At 43.2% G+C, this 19600-nt stretch overlaps 1 protein-coding gene across 1 annotated transcript in view; it reads right to left on the minus strand.

The window, feature by feature from the left end:
* Unc13c (unc-13 homolog C) overlaps window positions 1–19600 on the minus strand; it is a 426680-nt gene that overhangs the window by 87302 nt on the left and 319778 nt on the right. The window contains 3 exon segments of the mRNA XM_051140226.1: window positions 6210–6353; window positions 7490–7586; window positions 13148–13274. Of these exon segments, the coding sequence (XP_050996183.1) occupies window positions 6210–6353; window positions 7490–7586; window positions 13148–13274 (368 nt within the window).

Below are 19600 nucleotides of genomic sequence, written 5' to 3' on the forward strand. Positions count from 1 at the left end.
TTGCATTTCTCAGCTTTTCACAGTTGTGTAGAAACAACATGTCAACTGTGGTATCCACCTTCTTAGAAAAGATAAAGCAACAGCAATGATTGAAATATGTCATTTGTTTATAGAAAAGTCAAAGATCCAAACCATCTCCTTTTAAAATATATTTCTTTGGGCTAGAGAGATGACTCAGAAGGTATGAGCATGCACTGGCCTACAGGACCCAAGTTCCATTCTGAGCACTGACATCAGACTACTCCAAAACACCCACAACTCTAGTTCTCAGGGATCCGACACCCCCTTCTGGCATCTGCAAGCACTTGCACTCACATTCGCATACACTGAGCATGACACACAGATGCACATACACCTAAAATGTGTATTTAAAAATTTTCCCCCAGTGGTTCACAGTTCACTGGGAGAGAGATTCCGAAGACTTAAGCTAAGGGAGGAATATTTAGCCCACTGACTGAATCCACCAAATTTGACTATAAACTTGTTTTATTGACTTTTAAGTTCTCAATAAGAAGCTGGAATTACGGATAATGTGTCGGCAGGAGACTGATGCTCTGCAGAAGTGCAGGGTGCTAAGATAACGAGAGTCAGTTTAAAGAGAAATTTGCCTTCAAACACCAGACGATCTCATTAAGCAGCAGATCAATAAATCCCGGGAAACAGACAGCTGATCAGGCAGAAGTCCCTTCCGAGTGAAGCTGTTCGTGTTTCCCTCTGGATGCCATGCTGAGCGACTGTGGGGTTTCCTGGGAGTGTTTGCTCATCTGTGCCCATGCGCACAACTCTCATTGCACAGTTTCTTAATGACAGTGTAGACTGTAGCAATTATCTTGCCCCGTCCCCCAAGCGCCTCCTCCTCCTCCCCCGACACACACATACTCCATAGCCCTCATGTTCCAGCTTGCTGTATCTCAGATATAACACACTGAATGTGGCAGGGATGAGGCTGGTGGTGGGGGGATGTAGATAGAGAAACATAGTTCAGTGTCATTTAGAAGTCCTGATGGCTGCTAGGTGACTTGTCGAGCAGCCCACTTTAACTTGTTTTTCTGGAGAATGATCCATATGGTCGTCTATAGTTGCTCTCACCGAACCTCCCATGGTGTGCTGCTTAGATCTACTGCAGAGAAACACACCACCTGTATCTCCCTGATTCTAACGCTCACTAGTCTACCAATGCTAACAGTCAAAAGACAGGCTGGGCTGTGGCGAGGAAAAGCATGTGTCACATCAGGTGTGGCTAGAGACCGTATACCCATGGGGCTGTAGCGATCCGCTATAGAGGCCCTGGGGAGTCTGGGCTACTGCACCAGTAAACTTTAACAAAAATCTTCAGTGCACATTTAAAGGCGAACTTCCATTTCACTCTAATTTATTCACCAAAGTAAGCCAAAGCTGGCCATTATTTCTTTACTCCAAATTAGCAGTTGCTTGGGGGATGCCTCCTAAATCATCGCTTCTCGAGTGTGGCCCTGGGCACTATCACCGGGCATTGCCTGCAAATGTGCAAATGCAAATTCACAGACGCTGCCTCAGCTCTGTTGCAGCCAGCACCTCTGGGGCCATCCTCAGCAGCCTCTGTTTTCAACGAATCACCTCCAGCAGAGGAATAAGTTGCCTGCCAACCTTCAGAGGAGCAGGTGGCAGGGTGGAGGTCACCATGCAGAGAGGAGCTGCTTGGGGAAGGGGCGCTAGGCAAGTCTCATACAGAGGTTCTACCTCAAAAGCATTCTGGGATATGGAATCAGTGACAGCGAGTGGATGGGGAGAGGAGGGATGGAGGGAGGGCACACTCATGGGGCAGCCTCTTGGTAAACGTCTGCATCTTATTTCATAATCAAATACAGTTTATATGAAGAAGTAGTCACAGATGGTGAGGGTTCTTCAGTGACACAGAAGGACAGCCACTAGGAGAGCTTCAGACTGAAAAACATGGAGTCCTAATGGGATTGTGGCAGTGAAGTGAGAATCGGGGACATTTAAAGGACCAAACAAGATGATTAAAATGTCCTCTGGCCTCATGGCATGCTGCTACCTCTGGGATTCAAAGGGGCCGGCTACCAACTTCCAGCAAAGTGCTATGGTTTCTTGAGCTAATATCAGGTCAATATACCTGGGAGACCAATCTATATGCATTACTCTTAGGATCTGTAAGTTGGAAATTCTTGTTCAGAGGCTATCTTTATTCACAGAGTGTGTGAGTGTGTGAGTGAGCGTGTGTGTGTGTATGTGTATGTGTGTGTGTGTGTGTGTGTGTGTGTAAGCCAAAGGCTGACATTGGGAACTTTCCTCAGTTGCTCCCCTCCACTGGGTTGACAGGCCATGCTGAACCCATGAATCCCCCTGTCTCAGCAGGCCAGCACTAGGATCACAGGTGCATGCACCTTGCCCGACTTTCAACATCTGTGTTGGGAACCATAACTCAGGTCCCCATGCTTGCTAGTCTCTCCAAGCCTCTTAATCATGCTTCCAGTGTTGACTAACTCTCTGAGGAGAGGAAGTGTTGCCTAACTCTCCTACTAGTTCAGCCTCAGAGACTCCAGTTCAGTGCCTCCTCCACCTATGTCAATACATCCGGCATAAGGTAAATCTCCCATTTATTCTGCCACATATGCCTAGGCATGGCCTTAAGAGTAAAAATAGTTGATGAGATTCTATTCCCCAACTCAACAATGGGTTTCAGATCACACTGGGAGAGAAGGAAGTATGAGCAATGGTTAGAAGTATCACTCCATGCCATTCCTACCTGGTGCCGCATATCAGTCAGCACATCGTTCAAAAAACGTGGGAGGATAATAGTGTGTACCACATGGGGTTATAGGGAGATAAGGGAGGCGTTGTGAATAAAATGATTAGTGTACCATTATTCTTGATGAACTGTCATCACTGCTTTTTAAATTAGCATTAGGTTTCAGAACACAAGGAAAATCTATCTCTCTCTCTGTGTGTGTGTGTGTGTGTGTGTGTGTGTGTGGGTGTGCGTGTGTGATGTTATATAATTCCAGCATCTGGCAGACATGAGCTGTTTGCCACCATCTATCTATGCACCCATGAGCTGTTTGCCACCATGTATGTATGTACTCATGAGCTGTATGCCACCACGTATGTATGCACACATGAGATATTTGGCATCATGTATGTATGCACATATGAGCTGTATGCCACCATGTGTGTATGCACATGAGATGTGTGCCATCATATGTGTACGTACATATGAGATGTGTGTCACCATGTATGTGTGCACACATAGCTGCAGTACCCACAGAGCCTACATTCAATGAAATTGGGGCTATAGAAGGTTGTGAGCCACCACATGGCTGCTGGGACTTGAACCTGGGTCCTCTAAGAAGCAGCCAGTGATTTTATCCACTGAGCCATGGCTCCAACCCTCATAGTCCAAGGACAACCTGTACTTTTTCCAGAGAGGTAGAGCAGTCATATTAATATCCAGTGTTGGTGCACCAAGCTTACAAACTTCTCTGTACAAACCCTTGCTAGCTCTGCACATCTCTGTTCACCATCCAGAAATGTCCAGAGTTTGGGGGGAGGAGCTGTGTAAAGCTGTGCACACACTTTAGTGAGAGGGACTCTCTTCCTGGAAGCTCATTGTAGATCACTAAATCTTCTGAAATGTCTGTGGATGTCATCATCATTGCTTATCAAAAGAGGCATTTTAAATCAACGTGCTATTTCATTACAGTTTGATGGAAGGAACCAGGAAGAGTATAATCTCTAAGACCAAAGGCTGAACCTTATGTTAAAATGAAACAAAACAATTCTATTTCTTACCAACTCTTACATAAGATGCAAACTGTAGACTAAAAGGCGGTATTGGTAATGGATTTGAATGAGTTTTGTGTACTTTTAGAGTCTCAGCCTTTTATTTTTTATTTCATCGAAAGACCCCATGTGAGTTACTAAGAGTTACATGGTTTTTCAAATAATCCTCACAAAATAGGATTTCTTTTTCAATGCCAACTGCTAATTGCTATGTTTCCAGGAAATGTTTTTCACTGTTGTTACATTATTTTCCTGTGACAAGAATTGGACATTACTTACAGGGATGTCCAGCTTTGTAGGGATTAAAAACGCTTTGTTTAATTGAATCTTATAGCTCCTCTGTGACACATATAGAATGCTATTCCTTTTCATCTTGCTTAGACAATGTGCTTTCCTATGCATCCTCTTTTCAAATCTTGTTTGTGGGTCTCTGTCTCTTGTCACTTTCAGCGCAGGCAGGTCAGCGCTGCTGGGGGTGACTTGGGAGCTAAGGGCCCAGCACTATCTTTCTTCCCCTACAACTTGCTTCAAACACTATCATCCTAAAGACTGAGCTTTGCTCTTCTTGAGAGGCAACTATATGATGTTTAGTTATTAGTTAAGAAAGGGCTTTGATAATTTTAGGGATAATTATACATATTTTTTTTACCAGATTAAGAAATTATACCCACCAGGAAAATCCTCTTTAGGAATGACCCAAATAAATCATTCTTAGCTAGTGTCTTAACAAGCCAGACGGGTTCTTAGTCATTCTAATCAACAAAGACTTGAGCTTAACGCATTTCATAGCACATAAATACTGTTATAAAACTTGGCTGACAGCTCGCCTGGAATCCTTAATGGGGTCCTAGCTGTTAGCTAGCCATTTTGACTATCTCTCAAGTCTTTTCACACTGTAAAGCTAATTTCCTGCTTAGCTCTTTGTGACTCCCAAGACCCTTGCTCTCCACTTTTCAGACCTCTCAGGCAAGAAGCCCTTGAGTCATATAGTAGTGGATAGGTCTTCTCTGGGGTCACCTAAGCTGTCTGCTCTTCCTTGACCCAGAAAGAAGCCTCTGAGAACCATAGAGCTTATAGATGTAATTGTTACCACAGGGTGATCTGTTCTGACACAGTGACAGAAGATACTGGTTTCTAGAAGACATCCTTACTAATTAGAAGAAAATGTAAACTTCTTGTTCTGAGAGGGATGGCCAATGATAGTGTCAGAGCTGAGCCTTCCATCCACAGAGGACCTTCACTGCACTTCTGGGAATTATGACAAATTACATTATAGACATGGTATGGTTAAAAGCATTCACACGCCCAGTGGGCCCATCTGTTATGAGCTAAGCGGTTTTCTCAAAACTTGACAGTTAAAAAGCAACAATCACCAGTAGCCCCAAATGTGGTAAATACCCAAATAGAATGTCTTCAATTTGTTTAGAGATGGGGCTTTAAGAAGGCAGTTAGCATCAGGTGTGGTGGTGCAGCCTATAATCCCAGCACTTGGGAAGCAGAGACAGGCAGATCGCTGTGAGTTGGAGGCCAGCCTGGTCTACAGAGCAAGTTCAGGATAGCCAAGGCTACACAGAGAAACCCTGCCTCAAAAACAAAAACAAAACAAACAAACAAAAAAACAAAAAACAAACACAGCACAAAACGAAACAAAAGATACCTCTAAGGTAGACACTGTAATGCAATTGGCAGGTATCCTTGTAAGATGAACAAACTGGATACACAGACACCAGGGAGCTCAGAGGGCAGGCCCTGTGAGGAAATGTTGGAAAGGTAGCCTTCTGCAAGCTACAAGGTCTCAGAAGAAACCAAAGACTCTCAACTATCAGTCTTGCAAACTGTGGGAAAAGGCATGTTGGCTGTTCAAGGTCCCTAGTGCTCTGCGGCTGCTTATAGTAGTCCGAAGACCTTAAACGTTTCACAATGTATAGTGGGTCTTGGCATTTCCTAATTTTCTAAGAAGACATATTTTAATTGTGTTTATTTATTAAGATAATAGCTTATTTTCTTATTCATGGACCCCTGAAAGTATATGTTCTTTTGACTTCTCTGATACCTTGGTGATTACATCTAAAATTGTCACAGTGTAAAGTTTTAACATTGTCATTATGAGGGTTTTGGAGTCATGGATTATTCTTATGCACAATAATGCCCTCAAAGCAGCAGCCAGGTGAGTAGCTAAGGCCGTCAGAGAGCTCTTCTCCAATGAGCATCTGGCTTCACCTCATGAGCGCAGGGTCAGGCCAGCATTTCCCTCAGTCAGCCACAGAAGTGTGTAGCCACACTCGAAAATTAAGCGGAATGCAACTACGCTGTTTTGAAATCCGAGAACAGCAGCCGCATCCAAAAACGGCACCAAATCCCAACCCTCGGGCACAGCAGAAATGCTTTGGTTGGCTCCTTCCGGAGAGGACGCATGCCATGCAACCTACCTTTGCAAATCTTCTCATTAAGTGAGACAAGGCTTCAGGGTTGGGGCATTCGAGCTTCTTAATGATCTCAAAGCTTTGGTTCAGCTGAGCGAAGACATCGACCACTGAGCAAGAGAAGAGGGCATGCTCCGACGTCTGCTGGAACTGAGGATGAGAAGAAAGGTGGTCTGAGCGAGGGAGGGAGGGAGAGAGGGAGGGGAAGGATCTTCACTATGTTTCTAAACAACAGATCCTCTTACACCTGGCCCCTGGGCTGGGGTTGAAGGTCACAATGAGGAGGGGACCGCTCCCTAATGATCAGTAACCAGTCAACCTGAGAAGTAAAGTCCTAGAGCCTGCCACCCTTTTGGAACCCAACCATGGGACGGAGATGGGAGAAACAGTCAGGCTTTATGGAAGTCTAGGCTTAGGGAATTGGGGTAAAAGGCTCACAGAAAAGCTCCTAGTTTCTGAAAGGGAATGTTCTCATGGGTTTAAGTTGTTAAGGGTGGAAGATTTCCACACTTAGTAGAGTTGTTATTGTCCTTGTCCTTGTCGTCATCGTCACCTATCGTCCTCATCATCCACAGGCATGTCCTCTGACCTCCTTGACCTGATCATCTATACTACAGAGACTTGCTCTATTGTGTCCTCAACAATCAGTTTTGGCAAGACATGGTGGTGACACCTGTATGCCCAGCACTCGAAAGGCTAAGGCAGAAGGGTCAGGAGTTCGAGACCAGATTCGGCTAACACAACTCGGGCTACATGATATCTGCTCTCAAGAGCAAATCAAAACACCTCTCCCTAGTAACACACCAATTTTAAGGAAGGAGAAAATATGGCCGACTATCTCTAAGATGTAAAATAAATCATAAGAGATAGCTATAAGTTAGACATGAAGGCTTGGTTGAGGTCCATTAAGGGACTGTACTGCCCTTTGCTAGAGCATGGATCTGTGTCTGTGTATACGTTATGTCCATGCGTGTAGTGGTCAGAGGTCAATGTTGTGTGTTCTCCTTAGTTTTGGAGGGCTCCATAAAAACTGAAGTTTGTATGAGCCTGGGGTTCTTGTAGAGTCAGACTTACACAATAGAGAAGAATTTGGCAGCAAAGAAATGATTGATTTCTCTTGTTTCCTTTTTATTTAATTGGATCCTCCAGCGTTTTGAAATTGTGTTAAATCTGTTTAGGTCACTGAGGAATTAAAATGAAACTAAACTAAAAACCAACAAGTCCCACATTTCCTACTTGCTCAGAGGTGAGAAGGGAAACTGAATCCCGGCCATATCTGTACTCACTCCATCTTTCTTGTCTCTTCCCAGTGCCCCATGAAGGAACTCCATGGACACGTCTTCATTCTCATCTAGCCACTGCATGACAAAAGGCTCAAACCACCTGCAAAGAAACGAGCACGTTACCTCCCACAGCATCAGATGAGAGCCATTCGGGACCAGAAACCTTGCAGTTGTGTTCCTCTATAGAGGGTCATAGTTCATCGAATGCCTCTTACTAACCCAGTCTCTCTCTCTCTCTCTCTCTCTCTCTCTCTCTCTCTCTCTCTCTCTCTCTCTCTCTCTCTCTCTCCTTATTCTTCTGCTTCCTCAGATGTGCTTAGTTCCCAACGTCCACTCTGCAAGTCCCTCCTACTCAAGACTCAAATTCCTATCCACTGTAGACCCCCTGTGCTAAGTCTCTAGATCTACCCTACCATCCCATAATTCTTTTCCATGGAGCTATGTAGACCCATCAACCTCCTATAGGCAATCTGTTTTACCTTCATCATCTTAAATATACCCGATGAGCTACCTGCTTTGGGGTTTGTGACTAGTTTGGGGGTAAGTTTCAGCCCCCCTCCTTATTTTCTTTTTTTTTTTTTTTTTAACAAGGATGCCAAATAGATCTCGAGCAATTTATTGAAAAGTCCATCTTCAGACTTGGTTCTCTTGGTACACCTGTATCTGCTAATGTCCTACTCTTCTAAAACTTTATCTTTTAAGTAAGTCTTGGTAACAAATAGCATAGTTGTCCAGCTTTTAAAGACTGTCTTCAACACTGCAGCATGGCTAAGTCTAGTCCTTGCTCTCAAGGAGAAACTTTGAAATTTTGTTGATAAGCATTGTACTTCTGTAGCCATTATACATATATGCCCCATATATGAATATATCTATTGGCTATCTTTGCGTATGTGAGTGCAGAGTGGCTTGGAGCCAGAAGAAGGCATTGAATCTCCTGAAGCTAGAATTACAGGTAGTTTTGAGCCACCTGATGTGGGTGCTGAGAATTGAACTCAGGTCTCCTGTGAGAGTAGTGCATACTCTTAACTGCTGAGCTATGATTCCAGCCCCCTTAGTTGTTTTCACACTGTTCTTTATTTGTTTCATTGTTTTGGGGCCTATTCTATTGGGTTAAGGTAGGTTTTAGCTGGGTGTGGGGCTGCACACCTTTAATCGCAGCCCTCAGGAGGGAGGCGGAGGCAGTCACAGTTCTGAGTTACAGGCCAGCCTGGTCTACAGAGTGAGTTCCAGGATATCCAGGGCTACACAGAGACACTGTGTCTCAAAAACCAAACCAAACCAACCCATCCAACCAAATGAGAGTTTTCTTCTATTTTTCATGCAGTAATTGTTTTTGTAACTAGCTGTACCATTTCTCTTGCCTCCTCAGTTTCAGGGACTCAGGTTTTTGTGCCTTAACTCTATACCTTGTTCTTCATGTCTTTTCCCATTTCGGGGGTATAATACACAGTTTTGTAGCCCCTCTTTATATATAGATACTCCTTGTAAACCTACCTTCGTGTTATTTTTGTGCCTTTCACGTTGCTTATAATTCATCATTAATCTTATCTGCTCTGTTTCACGTTTTGTCCCAGTTCTATACTTTTTAATTCATTCTTCTGGATTCAAATTTTCTGTGAAAACTTTAATTTTAACATTTGTATTTTCTCTTGGGTTCTAGACATTTGTGTCCTCTGTTGAGGTAGGTCCTAAATTTTTTTGTTTGGATGTTACATTGCTGAATAGGAAGAATTGTTTCCGCCTTTAAAAGCCTTGTGTATTTAATGTGTATAAGTGTTCTTCCGGTTTGTCTGCGCATGGCATGGATTCCAGGTGCCCATGGAGGTCAGGGGAGGGCATCAGATCCCCTGGATCTGGACTTACAGACGGCTGTGAACCATCTGGGAACTTAACCCATGTCCACCGCAAGAGGAGCCAGTGCTCCTAACCGCTGGGCCACCTCTCCAAGCAGGGAGGAGTTAAGTTTTCCCTTGGAGAGAGCACTGAGGGAGAACATCTGCCTTTGGACAGGGCTGCATCCTCGGTTGTTTTTCTCATGTTTTCTCTCATTCTAAAGACAGAGCCCTCCAGATCCCACAGCGAGGCAGCCACAGAGAGCGGGGGCAGTTGACAATGTTCCTTTTCCCCACTGAGAAGTCTGGATCTTTTGCGATTGTTCCATTAGCATAGTGGGGCTGCGAAAGCCTCTATTTGTTTTAATAGACTCTTGGTGCCTACATTTCTTCACCAATCTTTAACATTTTGTAAATTATGCCTGGGAAATAAGTCAGATCCCTGGGGCCCATGCAAATGCTGAGTGGGCAGGGTGGCAGTGGCGGTACACCCTTCATCCCAGCACTTGGAGGCGGAAAGGGTATCTTTGGAGTAAGTTGACAAGTTGGCTAGCCCAGCCCTTGAGGTGAGCTCTGGCATCAAGTGAGAGACCCTGCTCAGTGAATGAGATGGAACACACCAAGTTTCCAAACTCTGGGGGGGAAAATACCAGTGGAGTCTTGTGCTCAGTTTGCTGTCCTTCCCTTTTTCTGGGGGTTTGGCCCTGCATGGATAGTAAGCCTTCTTAGCCCTGGACATCAGCATTTGCCTCTCTCTAGGGAGATTGCTGTAAGTTCTGAACTTCTGGCTGCTGTCTGATCTTCAAGTACACAGAATCGCTAGCTGACTCACAGACATGAGTGTGGAACGTGGTGAGAAGCCACTGTGTGCATCTCTTCTGTAAGCTTCTTCGTTCTTGATGATACTAATTCTTCATCCCCAGCTGCCTTGGTTGCTCTCTGACTGTTCAATCTTGCTTACTCTTGTAGCTGGTGTTCAGTAAGCAAATGAATGTGATTTTAGCTTAATGTAGTAAGTCTAGACAGCTAGAAGCAGATGTCTGGCAGGCAGCTCTTCTGGTTCACTTCCTAATTTCTCAACCAAGATGCCAGCAACTGCTTTGCGTGTATTTACTTCACGTCCAAGTCTTTTTTCACACACTTTTTCTCATATGCTTTTAACTGAACAAATTCTGTGAATTCTATCTTCAGAATTTTTTCCTATGTGTCTTTAAACCTTTTGTGTTCTCATTCCAAATGCTCTATATAATAGTAAACCTTTAAAAATGTATTAATAATTTCATACTATTTTGTTTTTAATTAGTAAGCTTTTCTTATAACAAAACACAGGGCTTTATTTCATTTTATTATTAATTTTTATAAAGTATGTATATTAGTATGCTTTAAAATATGCATACCTTGAGAAAAAGTTAAGCCAAGTTAATTAGCATATATAATGAATAAGAAAAAAAACCTTTATAAAAAAGCCATAGAAACCCCATTACTTTGTATGCTAAATTAAAAGATTAATAAAAATAAATTATCCAACACATTCATAACATTTGGGGTCAGAACAAAGAAAATCAACTCTTAGCAGTTTTTCTAGAAGTGACTTTATTACTTTTTTGCATGCGCATGTGGACATTGGGTGTAGACCTCAGGCATCTTCTGTGGTTGCTCTCCACTTTACTTACTGAGGCAGAGTCTCTCGATGCGCTCACTGACTTGCCTCATCTAACTAGGTTGCTCATCCAGGGACCCTGTGCTCCCAATGTCTGGTCGCTGGGTTTACAGGTGGGCCTTTGTGCCCATGTGGTGTTCACACGGGTCCTTGGAATTCAGATACCATTCCTGACATTTGAAGAACAAGTGCTTTGACGGCTGAGCCATCCCCCCAGCCCAACTCTTGGCACTTTACAACCATATAACATGCTGATGTGAAGTATGGCCACCCTGCTTTATAGTGGCTCTCTCGAGAGCATTCCTCTTAACTGAAGCCTGCATCCCGTGGCCTGCATCCTCCCACGCACCCCTCGTGGTGACGGCAGTTAACTTGTGTCACCTCTCATGTACCTCTATGAGGAGATCACAGTGAAGCAGTTAGTATCTGCCATTACATTGCTCATTAACTCCTAAATCTCTGCTTAGTCTCCCAGCCTCTGTTGCTTCCAATTCCCATGATTCCTAATGACTGGTACATGCTTCACAGCATCTATTTATAACAGTCTAGTTTACAGCTGTTTTCTGATTGTCACTTTCTACTGATCTGGGGAAAATACCTTGGACCCTACTAGAAGAGCAAGACTGTCGATGTATCAGAGCCCAAGTAATTCAACCTTCTTTTCCATATCAACACTTCCCTGTTTCTTTTCCCTTAACTTAACCTGATTGGGTTTTAAAGTCTACAATAGATGCTCCATCAACCCTTCAGTTGCAGTAACAGTCTTCTTGTGATGTGCTCATACTCTTTAAATTGGCTTGTCTCATTTTACTCTGCTTTGCCATAACATTTGTGATGATCAATATTGCCTGACTATAAGATTCTTTAGGGTGAGGTCTTTATCTTACACACTAAATCTTCTATAGACACGAGTCTGGAAGACCCCTTGACCAGAATAAAATAGAGTCCTGATGCACATTAAATGCACAATATTCTCTGAGTGGCTGGATAATTGCAAATGTATTTGACTGGCGCCGTGATAGCTAATCTCAGCTGTCAATCTGATGAGGTCTAGAATCACCTGGGAGATGGACCTCGAGGCATGCCTCTGAGGGGTCATCTTCATTCACTTAACTGAGGTGTGAACATCCATCCACTGTGGGAGGCACCACTGCCTGGGCTGGGATCCCGAACTGTATATGATGGAGGGAGCGAGCTGTGTGCAAGCATCCATCTGCTTCTTGACTGTGGGTGTAATGTGACCAGATGCTGCAAGCTCACACCTCTGGAACTTCCCTACCATGATAGAGCATAGCCTGGGACTGTGAGCCAAATTAAGCAAGCTCATCTACATTGTTTCTATAAGGTATTTCATCATGGCTGGCAGAAAACAAGGTAGAGATGAACTCATAAAAGGAAACTGTCAATGCTAAGCAATGATTTCTATTTCAGATACTTGAATTTCCAAGACAGTTACAACTTGCATTGAAACAAAAGTCTGGTTATCTGTAAACCAGTAAAGCATTCTGGAACTTTTTTCTTTTCTTCACTTTTCATATGCGTGTGCTTTGCACATATGTATATGCATGTTTTTGCATGTGTGTGTGAGTACTTGTGCACCTGTGTGAGCGTGTGTGTGTGTGGAAGACCACGATTGCTGTTGGGAGCCACCATCCTTTGCTTTTCTACCTTATTCACTGAAACAGAATCTCTCAGTCAAACCCAGAGCTCACTGAGATGGCTAGTCTTTCTAGCCAGCTTGTTTGGGGGACCCCCCACCCCCGTCTCTACCCTCTGAAAGGGCGGCCACCACGCCACCTCATGTGTTATGTGGGATTCTGGGAGTCTATCTACTGGTCCTTAAGTTTGTGTAGCAAGTGCTTAAGCTGCTGAGCTCTCTCCCCAGCACCATGCATTTTAGCACTTTTACAGGAAATGATTTCATCATCTAAACCAGAGCCCCTTCTGTGCTTCTTTCTCTTTGATAGCTAAGTAAGGCGTTTTTTGAAATACGCCACACCATCCTCATGGCCTCAGAGACATGCAGATCTTTCCACATTAGTTTTACTACAGAAACGTCTGCATTCAAATGAGAAGTGTGTGACGAGCTCTTAAGTCTTTACAACTCAGCTGTGATTTTGCAGCACTGTGAATTCAGGACAAAGGGGGAGAGTGAAAACCATGACTTACAAGGAATATTCCGGAACAGCATCCTTGAAGGCAGGAAGTTCTCGTACATACTCATTATAAAACCATTTTACTTTGAAATGCAAATTCATATAATCGGTGCTCTTGCATAGCCGCTGCTTCTCATGTTCTGTAACAGATAAAATCACACAATTAATAAAGTTTGGCTTGCAGACAGTGCCACCGGGTTCCGATAAACCTTTATTGTCTGTATTTCTATAAAGAAGAAAATTGTGTATTCCAGGCGAAGAGCATTGCTGAAGGCAGCCCTAACGTTCTGTGGCATGCGAAAAAATAACCCTGGAAGGACCAGAAAGGTGGCTCAAGGGTCAGGGGTTAAGAATGTTTGCTGCTTTTACAGAGGACTGGAGGTTGGGTCTCCACTGTCCATGTTGGAAGGCTCACGACCACATCCAGTTCCAGGGAAAACCGACACTGTCTTCTGGTCTCTGAGGGTACCTACACTCATGTGCACATAGTTACACACACACACACACACACACACACACACACACACACACACACACACACACCATAAAACACAATAAAACAATCTTGGATCCTGTGAGGGCAGGCCAAGCGATACTGTGAAATGGTTTGAGTATTCTATTGTGTCTCAAGTGAAAAAATATGCAAATTTTGATGGAGAAACACTAACAACACAGCAAAATTTGCATTTATCTGGAGGCTCTCACACTTTGGCTGCTTTTAGCCAAATGCACAGTTACAGAAAGAATTAGCGTCATAAGGGATCAAACAGGACTTAAAGTAGGAGCCATAATCACTGATTAACATGGGACACATTTGACATGTGCGTGGTCAGGCCACATCCCCAACCTAGTTTTAACACTTCAAGAATTAAGAAGGTTGGGGACAGAAAGATGTATTTAACTTCTAAGCTATAGTATACTTTTTATTTCCTTGGAGGAATTTTATCATATGTGGCTTAAAGAGGGTAGCCTAAAGCTGGTTACAGAACATGGGCTAAGAGAGACATTCAGAACATCACTGAATGTGCGAGGGCGTGTTGTATATGTGTGTTTCTGTAGGTATGTGCACACATGTATACATGTGCATATGAATGTATAAGCACGTGTTGGAGGCAGAGGTAAAGGCCAGTGTTTTCTTAATTGCACTTCTTTATTTTATTGAGACAGGGTTTCTCCCTGAACCTGGAGCCTGCTGATTTGGCTTAGCAGGCCAGAGAGCCGCAGGGATCCTCTGTTTTACTGGGGCTGGGGTTACAGACTCCCACCAGCATTTCTGGCTTTTTACCTGGTCTTGGAGCTCTAGACTCAGGCCTCATGCTTGCATAACAAGCCCTTTACTCACCAAGTGTTTCCCCGGCCCTGGAATATGCCTTTCTCTGTCCTTTCTCGGTAAAATCAACCTGCTGGCCAAATCTGGCAGCAGTAATATATACAGCCAAACCCCCAAATGTCTCTGTTTCTCTTCAGGATGAAAGGAGCCTCTGAGAAACCCCTTTGGGAATCTGTGACTCACGGTGAAACTGAGGGCTTTGCCTCTTTATAGAAACACCCCAGGCTTTGCATTCTATGGTAAATAATGAAAATATAGATTGAAGAAATTGGATTGTGATTAAAAACAGAAGCCATTCCTGCTTCCCAAAGCCTGATCATGAAGTGATGTGAACCCTGATGGGATACACGAGAGACTACAACCCCAAACCAAAGCTTTAAGTTATCTGAACAAGTTAACTCAAGACACCGGATGTCAGGGGGAGGCATTCTCACATAGTCGGAAAGGCGACCATGCAGTGGTCCAGGACAACAGGAAACGATGTGCACAAGACGGTGTGCTTCAGCCACCTCCGGCCCCCTCACTCCTTTTACCGTTCAATGTCAGCTCACCAACAACCATCCCTTTCACATCCTTAGTGTTTCTTCTCTTTCAAGAGGCATATTTATTTGATCAATTCATAGATAGGAAATTAACACAATAGAGCCCTGGAACACAATAATAGGAAACTCTTGCCCTGGGACTCATGATTTGTCATATACAGATGAGATATAGAAATGACTCATGGGCTCCTCTTAGCTGGGATCCGGCATTTGCTGCTGGCTCACAGCAAGCTGGTAGGCGAAGCTTCTTCTCCTGTGGTTGTGTCACTGTGGCTATGATTGATAACCACTAGGCCCCCAAACAGTCTAGCCCACATTTTGTTCCATCCCCCAAAATAAAAAAGTTCCTGTGTGGGAGCACGTGGGTAAGACATCTCACTAGCTTGGCAGGCTCTACGTATGGGTGGGGAAAACTCGATAGACTGTTGTATGGTGAAGTATCATTTTCAAATTAACAACCTCACCTTTTAGAAATCTGGCTCTGGCTTAGATGCTTAGTTATTCAGAAGTTTTTTATGATTCTAGCCATGTGTGTGCGCTGGCTTGTTAGGATGGTGAACGCCATGTGGTTCGTATTTCCCAGGCTTGTGGATGGGAAGTGTTAGAAGTAATGCGCATGAAGCCTGGCGTTGCTTCTCTGATGTTTAGGTGGCCATTGAAGGCTAGATTTGCCACACACCAGGAATCCCAGTCACATGGGAGGATACGAGAAGAGAATTGTTAGGACAAAGCCCAACCTGGGCCACAGACCTATGTGTCCTTCCTGATAATGTGAGAGTGAGGAGAGAAAATTCAGAGTCAAGTGAAAATGGAACACAGCCTACAGTCAAAGCTGTTTCAAGAGAGTTTCTTAGAGCCAAGAGTTCCTCCAATAAAAAAAGATCAAAGAGCTAAACTATACAGCCTCATATTAGATCTCAAGATCTTAGAAAAACTGAAACAAGACAAAACTAAAACTAGTAGAAAGAAGGAATAATGATCAGAGTGGAAGTAGAGATTAAAAGGCAAATGCAATAGACCAATGAAACAAGGAGATAAACGTGACTAAAAATCCCTTTTTAAACTGATCTAAGATCCTGAAGAAGAAATGAAGGGAGGGAAGGAGAGAGGGATGGAAGGAGGGAAGGAGGGAGGGAGGGAAGGAGGGAGGGAGGGAAGGAGGGAGGGAGGGAGGGAGATAGATACAGATAGACAAATACACATATGAAGACACACACAGGCACACATGCGCACACACTGAATCATAATAGTTACCAACAAAACAAGAAAAAACAAGCAGTTTAATTAATAAATGGACAAATGACCAGAACAGACACTTCTCAAAGGAAGAAAAACAATCAATAAACGTGTTAAAAAAATACCCAAACCTTCAGCTGCCAGAGAAACATGAATCAAAAGTACAAGGTTGTACTCACTCTGCCCCCCATTCAGAATGGCTGTACCAAGTGACCAGGGCTGTCAGCCAGAGAGGAAAGGAATGGAGTCCTTTCTCACTGCTGGAAGGAGTTCTCAGTAGAGTAGCCGAGGTGGGAAAACAGTATTGAGGTTCCTTCAAAAACTACAAGTAGAGCCAGGCGTGGTGGTGTGCACCTTTAATCCCAGCACTCAGGGAGGCAGAGGCAGGCGGATCACTGTGAGTTCGAGGCCAGCCTGGTCTACAAAGCGAGTCCAGGACAGCCAAGGCTACACAAAGAAACCCTGTCTCGGAAAACAAAACAAAACAAAACAAAAAACAAACCCAAAACAAACAAACAAACAAACAACAACAACAACCCCCCCCAAAAAAAAACAAAAACAAAAAAACAAAACAAAAAAAAACCCCCAAAACTACAAGTAGTAATGCCACATGACCCAGGCAGACCGTGCCCAGCTGTCAGGGAGGAAATGCAGCCAGTACGCAGAAGAGCTCCTTGCCCATGTTTACTGGCACAGTCCTCACAATGGCGACATTACACAGTCTGAGTGGGCAGATGAATAAAAAAGTTGTGTGAGTACACAGTGGAATTTTATTCAGCCTCCCAAAAAGAAGGAAGCCATAACTTGTACAGGAGAACAGATGTAACCAGAGACCATTGTTATAACGAAGAAAACAGACTTTCAGCAACAAGTATTATATTTTTTTTTTCACATTCATAGGACCCAAGGGGTCAAAAAGAGGTCTGGAGATAGGAGAGTGGCTACTCAGGTTAAGGTAGGTAGAAGCCTGAGGTGGGAGGAGAAGGGAGAAGGTGAAAGTGGTGGCGGGGAGGGTTGACGTGACTAACAACGCAGAAGGTACATATCTGTGGAACATCACAATGAAACCAACAACCTACAGAATAAATATGAGTTAAGCTTTATACAACACACACACACACATACACACATAACGACAACTTTAATTGCTTTATGTATAAAAATTAGTTGGATTTTAGCTTTATTCAAAAATTTTACGTAAAATTGTATATTAGTCAATTAAATTGTTAGAATTAAAAATTTACATGAAATTATCTTCTTAGGAGCTATAATATCAAACTATGAGATTTGGAGATAAATTTGTTTTTTAATTCTTTAAGTGCGAGAGTGAGTATAAGCTCAGATTGGGGAGAGAAAGAAAAAAATTGCAAGTATAGTTGAGATAAGCAAAAAAAGACCAAAAGGAAAATAGAAATGAGAAATATTTCAAATCAAATGTGTGCTTACATTTTTCTTTAAATAGGTAAAAAGTTAGAGTGGATGGGCTGCATAGTCCAGAAAACGTTGTGCTGTTGGGCATGTATGTGAGAAGAGTACAAAAAATTTGAAAATTGTATTGCTAGTGTACAGTAATTTTGTTGAAATAAAGGCAATAAAGCATATTTTCTAGAAGAAAATTACAGTGAATTCTAGGCATATAAATTTAAATATTAGCAGAGTAGAAGACCAACATATTCATACGGAGAATTAAATTTTAATTTTGCCATCTTTCAAGAAGTTAAAGGAAAATTGTCACTACACACAAGTTTCATCATGTTACTACATAGAAATATTCATTTATATAGAAAGAACAAGCACAGGAACAGCTCATGAGCACGGTCTTGGGCCACCTGTCCTAAGTATGTTCCCATAGTAACAAGATTCTAAAGGTAAGGGCTACCAGTTTCAGTAACACAGGCGACATTTATGGAATGGACATTTATGGCCAGATCCTGGGTTATAAAAGGAAGTTTCCATGTGCTGTCTGCTCCATCTTAAGTGCATTGTGGGTAAGAAGGAAGGATGATAGATTCAACAGTGTGGCAAGTGGGTGACTTACAGGATGCAATAGCCTGCAGCAATAATTTCCTATAGTGGAATTTAGTGGAGAAAAAAGAAACAATAGAGGCACACTACCTGAAACAGACCTGTTTTATAAGGACCTTACATATACACAATTCTCCTTTATGAAATTACATAACTGTTCCAGTTACCTCCTCCCCTATTTTTTTTTTTTTCACCTTGTGTTTTGAAATGGTTTAACAGTAGTTTAGGTGAACCGTATGTATTTCATTAACCTGTCCTCTGTGATGCAGCACTCTTTATGCCATAAAGAAAAGCAGAGTTTTTTGGGCAAAACACTTATCTATTTGCTTGGCCATCTTGAATTTCACTTTTCTTTAAGGACAAAAGTTCTTTCTTTCTGCTAACTTGCATACTCAATTTAGTACTCATAGACCTCTTGGCACCTACATTTTCAGACACCCCACCCAACTCCCCCCAGCCCTGCTGTCTGCAGAGCTCCAGGGTGAAACTTTCACCAGCCTGATTCCCTGTAGCTTCCCTGGCCAGGCCTCTTCCTCTTCCTCTCCACCACTGAGCTTTCAGTAAGGAGGGATATGGGACAGGAGATAGAGAGAGCATCTCTGATCTTTCTGGAGGATTAAATCAGGCTTCATTCTTACCAGGGGAGTATTCATTTTCATCCCTAAGAATTAATCTAGCAAAATAACATGAAATTATCGTGGTTTTCTTGGGGAATCAGAATTACCAGTTTAAAGATTGTTTATTGGAGGCAGTTACAGCTGGCCTGGAACAGGGCTGACCTTGACCTTTGATCCTTCTGTTTCTAGGTCTCCAGTGCTGTAGTGAGTGCCACTTCAGTGGTTTGGATGTGAAATGTCCGCCATAGTTTCAAGTATTTGAACACTTGGTCTCCAGCAGGGGGTGCTATGTGGGAATTTGGGTGGTGCAGCCTTGCTGGAGGAAGTATTTCACTACGGAGGTGAGCTTTGGGGGAAAGAAAAAGCCTTCCACCACTGCTTCCAATTAGCTCTGTCAACTTCCTGCTTTTCTGCCGCCATCCTTGCATGTTGCTTGCTGCCATGGTTCCTCAACCAGGATGGGATGGACTCTTAAGGTCCTTCTAAAACCTCAAGCACAAATAAACTCTTCCCTCTCTAAACTGCCATGGGCATGGTGCTTTATAATAACAACAGAGAAGTAACTAATACAACTGCTATGCCTGGTTTGTGTAGTGCTGGGAATTGAACTCAGGGTTTCATGCATTCTAGCCAAGCACTCTGGAGAGTCACATTCAAACTTCAGCTTTTGCTTTCCCTATACAAAATGGAGCTACCAAGCAGCTACATTCCCAATC

The sequence above is a fragment of the Acomys russatus genome, chromosome 32 (assembly GCF_903995435.1).
Source record: "Acomys russatus chromosome 32, mAcoRus1.1, whole genome shotgun sequence".
In the NCBI taxonomy this organism is placed as follows: domain Eukaryota; kingdom Metazoa; phylum Chordata; class Mammalia; order Rodentia; family Muridae; genus Acomys; species Acomys russatus.